Source organism: Lampris incognitus, chromosome 6, assembly GCF_029633865.1.
Source record: "Lampris incognitus isolate fLamInc1 chromosome 6, fLamInc1.hap2, whole genome shotgun sequence".
Lineage (NCBI taxonomy): Eukaryota > Metazoa > Chordata > Actinopteri > Lampriformes > Lampridae > Lampris > Lampris incognitus.
The window spans coordinates 15,695,134-15,701,312 of NC_079216.1; the positions used below are offsets into that span (position 1 = coordinate 15,695,134).

General features: G+C 45.4%; 1 protein-coding gene across 1 annotated transcript in view; it reads left to right on the top strand.

The window, feature by feature from the left end:
• Nucleotides 1-638: 638 nt before the first annotated feature.
• Nucleotides 639-6,179, top strand: part of mpi (mannose phosphate isomerase) — a 15,232-nt gene continuing 9,691 nt past the window's right edge. The window contains exons 1-3 of the mRNA XM_056282112.1: nucleotides 639-654; nucleotides 1,221-1,348; nucleotides 5,781-5,981. Coding sequence (XP_056138087.1) covers nucleotides 639-654; nucleotides 1,221-1,348; nucleotides 5,781-5,981 — 345 coding nt within the window. The remainder of the gene's footprint in view (nucleotides 655-1,220; nucleotides 1,349-5,780; nucleotides 5,982-6,179) is intronic.

The window sequence follows — 6,179 nt, forward strand, 5'->3', positions numbered from 1 at the left end:
CTTCCGCGAATACAGTTTACGGCGCAGGCGCGCTGGAAGACGGCGATCATGAGGCCGACGATCGCTACGTCGCCTAACCTTTGAAATTGTTCGTGAGGTAAATATCGCCCCCTGTTGGTTTGTTCTCGTATCACACGCTAAATAGCTTCGTTAGAAAACCTAAACGTCAATCACGGAAAACGTTCTTCTTTAAAAACGAATGGGTCGCTGTCTAAAGAAATACAGCAAATGCGTCCTGACTAACTCAAAATGTTTACGAGAAAAGAACTGAAGATAATCCAAGGGAGTGCGACCCACAGTGCCATTTATTAGCCACCCATCGCTCTAGTTGTATTTCCGTGTTCATATGTTGACAAGGCAACGAACACAAGACGCACAATAACGTGCGTATCTTACATCAGGGATCTCACATATGAGCTTGAAAAGTGAATAAATAAGTAAACGAGTAATAAAAAAACCGAATAAATACATTTATTGCAAGGACGTCAGAGGCCTCTGGTCAAGAAATCGGCGGACTAAACTTTTCCGCTGGGAGCGGAGCGATAACGGAACAATGCGACAGAAGAAGGGAGAATTTAGAGTCCGCGCTGAAGTCGGGCCTTGACGTCATCGGCACTCTGACAGAGGACGTTGCAGCCATGGAGGAAGTAAGAGGTGAGCGGAATGTCTCCTTCGCAGGCTTTCTGATCGTGCATTGTAGAGATACACCCTGTGGAATGACAATAGAGCAATAGTTTGTTCACTTAATAACGGTTCAGTTTATGATAGATTGCGTGCTCTTAGCGTGGCTGAATACAAGTCGATCGAGAGCATCACGTCATCAGAGCAGGCGCTTGTTTTGTATGAACGGATTGTTCTTTTAACGCAGTGGGGGGGGGAGGCTGCCTTTACCGTGTATGTCTGAGTACATACGAGTGTGTATGTATGAAGGCATGAACACATAAAGGCGAATCTACTCGAAGGTGTAGCCCGTCGATCCCATTCAAAAAAAGCAAACAGTCGCAGCTGACAAAGTGGGTGTTATCGTGGCTTCAACGATCGCTACAGAGTTCGCCTTCTGGGAATAAGGGACCATCGCACAAGTGTGTTGCTTTACTTTAGTGTAGAATGTCAATGCCTCGATGAGATGCTGCGTGATACCCGACTCTAATCATATCGTGGTGGGGGTGGGGGGGGGTGGGCAAGCTAGACTTGTATTGTTTCATGTTTTGTCTTTCCAGTGTTCCCTTTGACCTGTGCCGTGCAGAACTATGCATGGGGCAAGATGGGCATGGGAAGTGAGGTGGCCAAACTGGTTGTCGGTGGGGACCCACTGGCTGTCATCGAGCATGATAAACCCTATGCAGAGGTAAGATGGCAGTGTCTTATTAGCATCATGCAGAGAGCTTTTGGAAGAAGTTGCGAGTTCTAATCCCTGGACCGGCAAAGTAAATTTGGATTTGGGAAGTGCCCTTTAAGCAAGGCATTTCAGTATCAGCTGTGAATGTGCATAACTGAATAAATGACAGGCAGGGTGTTAAGTTCTGAAAGGACAGTTATTTCCCACACACCCCCACCCCCCTTGTCTTTTACTTCATACACCAGCAGTTTAACAAACTTGCAATTAATTCAGAAATCAAAAATCCCACCTGCAACTTTGCACGCCGTATTTCCGTGATGAAAGAATGTAATGTAATTTTCAGAGGCTTGCATACAGACGGCATCACTAGTGGTGTTTACAGAGAGTCTCTTACCCTTGCTTTATTTAGCCGCTGTAGCTCTGAGCTGTTTGTCATAAAGGTCAAGATTAAGCTACGAAGGTGGTGTCATTTCCACTTCAGCACTGCAGTGTAAGATTAAATTCACATGCTATGGCATCAGTCGGGTACAGTGTGTCCACTCTCCTGTCATCTGTTGATAATGACACGGATGCTTTAGCTCGGCTATTCTTAATCGTGTTTTTTTTTTTCCTGCATCAGCTGGTTTCACTAATTTAACACACTTTCAGCCGGACAGGGAAGGATTAAACGGCAAAGCTGATAGGTGTTGTGCGGGGTTGGAGTGAAAACCCACATACTACACGTTGCACCCCATGGTACAAGGTGGAGTATCGCTGCTTCAGGCCCTGTGACTTGCTGGGTGGTCAGCAAGTCTGATAATGTTAGCCAGACCAGTCAGACCCTCTTTATTATTGATAACTGGCGTGGCCTTTTCCCGCTGTCAGCAATGCTCAAGTTATTACTGCAGTTTTAGGTGCCGACTCAGAGGAACCGGGGTACAGAAACCAGTCTTCTTTTTTTTTTTTTTATTTCACAAGTCTTGAATTTCAAAATGAAATAAAAAAAAACGGCACAGCTTTCCCCTCGAACTGCGGCACATGCAAATAACTGTATACACCCCCGTTCGTCTCACAGCCCCTTCTGCACTGCAGCTGATATTATTAATAAACATGATTTCTATACTCCTCATAACCAGCGTCCGCTTTCAGTGTCATTTAGTCAACAATTTAGTATAAATTTTCACCAGATATATAGCAAAAAAAGCTGTAGGCTGTATAGGTAGTCTACTGTAATTTATATAATCTATAAAAACCATTTTCCTTGTGTCAATATCCCCAGATCTTATTATATTCCAGGCAGCACGGTGGCACAGTGGTTAGCGCTGTCGCCTCACAGCAAGAAGGTCCTGGGTTTGAATCCCGGGGTTGTCCAACCTTGGGGTCATCCCAAGGTTGGAGTTGGCATGTTCTCCCCGTGTCTGCGGTGGGGTTTCTCTGGGTGCTCCAGTTTCCCCCACCATCAAAAAGACATGCATGTTAGGGTTAGTACTCCTGTCAGTGCCCCTGACTGAGGCATGGCAAGATGAACTGGAGTTGGTACCCGGGTGCTGCACAGCAGCTACCCACTGCTCCTAGCTACACGGCTAGGATGGGTTAAATGCAGAGTAATTTCCCTATGGGGATCATTAAAGTATGGCAAATTGATTTCCACTGTTTCTTACCATTGCAATATTCTCATGCTTTAATACAAACCCACAATTTGCAGATTTTTCTCATTTTTGAATTTACTGAACTATAGAAGAGGTCTGTTTACCTTAAATTCCTGTATGTACACGGCTCAGAGATTTTCTGCTTTTACAGTGTTGTATTATATCTTATCATGTGGGTTTCGTATCAGCAAACCTGGCATAGAAGTTGAAATTCTGACTAAGTCAGCTGTATTCCAAAGTCTTTTTTTTCGTGGATTAGACTTTTATTTGCACCTTTTGGAAATTTACACAAGATAGCAGTGAACAAAATAGCACAAAACATGTACACTACCGTTCAAAAGTTTGGGATCACCCAAACAATTTTGTGTTTTCCATGAAAAGTCACACTTATTCACCACCATATGTTGTGAAATGAATAGAAAATAGAGTCAAGACATTGACAAGGTTAGAAATAATGATTTGTATTTGAAATAAGATTTTTTTTACATCAAACTTTGCTTTCGTCAAAGAATCCTCCATTTGCAGCAATTACAGCATTGCAGACCTTTGGCATTCTAGCTGTTAATTTGTTGAGGTAATCTGGAGAAATTGCACCCCACGCTTCCAGAAGCAGCTCCCACAAGTTGGATTGGTTGGATGGGCACTTCTTGCGTACCATACGGTCAAGCTGCTCCCACAACAGCTCAATGGGGTTCAGATCTGGTGACTGCGCTGGCCACTCCATTACCGATAGAATACCAGCTGCCTGCTTCTGCTCTAAATAGTTCTTGCACAATTTGGAGGTGTGTTTAGGGTCATTGTCCTGTTGTAGGATGAAATTGGCTCCAATCAAGCGCTGTCCACTGGGTATGGCATGGCGTTGCAAAATGGAGTGATAGCCTTCCTTATTCAGAATCCCTTTTACCCTGTACAAATCTCCCACCTTACCAGCACCAAAGCAACCCCAGACCATCACATTACCTCCACCATGCTTAACAGATGGCGTCAGGCATTCTTCCAGCATCTTTTCATTTGTTCTGCGTCTCACAAACGTTCTTCTTTGTGATCCAAACACCTCAAACTTGGATTCATCCGTCCACAACACTTTTTTCCAGTCTTCCTCTGTCCAATGTCTGTGTTCTTTTGTCTGTGTTCTCTTCTTAATCTTTTTCTTTTATTGGTCAGTCTCAGATATGGCTTTTTCTTTGCCACTCTGCCCTGAAGCCCAGAATCCCGCAGCCGCCTCTTCACTGTAGATGTTGACACTGGTGTTTTGCGGGTACTATTTAATGAAGATGCCAGTTGGGGACCTGTGAGGCGTCTGTTTCTCAAACTAGAGACTCTAATGTACTTATCTTCTTGCTCAGTTGTGCAACGCGGCCTCCCACTTCTTTTTCTACTCTGGTTAGAGCCTGTTTGTGCTGTCCTCTGAAGGGAGTAGTACACACCGGTGTAGGAAATCTTCAATTTCTTAGCAATTTCTCGCATGGAATAGCCTTCATTTCTAAGAACAAGAATAGACTGTCGAGTTTCAGATGAAAGTTCTCTTTTTCTGGCCATTTTGAGCGTTTAATTGACCCCACAAATGTGATGCTCCAGAAACTCAATCTGCTCAAAGGAAGGTCAGTTTTGTAGCTTCTGTAACGAGCTAAACTGTTTTCAGATGTGTGAACATGATTGCACAAGGGTTTTCTAATCATCAATTAGCCTTCTGAGCCAATGAGCAAACACATTGTACCATTAGAACACTGGAGTGATAGTTGCTTGAAATGGGCCTCTATACACCTATGTAGATATTGCACCAAAAACCAGACATTTGCAGCTAGAATAGTCATTTACCACATTAGCAATGTATAGAGTGTATTTCTTTAAAGTTAAGACTAGTTTAAAGTTATCTTCATTGAACAGTACAGTGCTTTTCCTTCAAAAATATGGACATTTCAATGTGATCCCAAACTTTTGAACGGTAGTGTATGTGTTGGTGAGGTAGAAGCCCAGCGTTGGGTAATGGGGGCAAAAAAAAAAAACAACCTTTATTTATCTGAGAGAGAGTTTTAACTTTTGGGTTTAGGCTCTGCCCTCGTGATCTCTGGCAGCTGTAAATTACAGCCTTTTTCTTCTACTGGTGGCTGGTGAGAAGTTCTAATGAAGTGATGAGGAGCTAAGTGCCTTGCTCATGGTGACCTCAGATGGAGTTGTTGATTGAGGAGATATCATACAAGTTTCCCTTTCTCGGGCGTCCGGGTAGTGTGGCGGTCTATTCCGTTGCCTACCAACACAGGGGATCGCCTGTTCAAATCCCCGTGTTACCTCCGGCTTGGTCGGGCGTCCCTACAGACACAGTTGGCCGTGTCTGCGGGTGGGAAGCCAGACGTGGGTATGTGTCCTGGTCGCTGCACTAGCGCCTCCTCTGGTCGGTCCAGGCGCCTGTTCAGGGGAGAGGGGGAACTGGGGGGGAAAGCGTGACCCTCCCACGCGCTACATCCCCCTGGCGAAACTCCTCACTGTCAGGTGAAAAGAAGTGGCTGGTGACTCCACATGTATCGGGGGAGGCATGTGGTAGTCTGCAGCCCTCCCCGGATCAGCAGAGGGGGTGGAGCAGTGACCAGGACGGCTCGGAAGAGTGGGGTAATTGGCTGGATACAACTGGGGGGTGGGATTTCCCGGGGGGATTTCCCTTTCTCATTCCAATTTTCCCTGTCAGTATAGGAATTCTAACTCACAACCATTCTAATCTTCTCCAGTCATTACTGGCCATGTTTTTCCACTGTCACCAAGGGTGGTGTTGTCAAAACTGATCAAAGGAGGTGATGCTCCTCCACTCTCTTCCCCAGCTGTGGATGGGTGCCCACCCCAAAGGCGATGCCCAGATCAAGGACAACAGGATTGCCCAGACCACCCTTGGCCAGTGGATAGCCCACTTCCCAGGCTGTCTGGGCTCCAAGGTCAAAGACACCTTCCAGGGCCAGCTGCCCTTCCTCTTCAAGGTGCTCTCTGTTAACACGGCCCTGTCCATTCAGGCCCACCCCGACCGAGTGAGTACACACACACACACACACACACACACACACACACACACACACACACACACACACACACACACACACACACACACACACACACACACAGGGCTCAAAAGGGTGTATGCAAGTATGCAAATTTTGGGGATCTTATTTGATATTTTGCCATTTCCATTAAGCTTTTTTTATTAGAACTAAGTGTCATCTAAAATG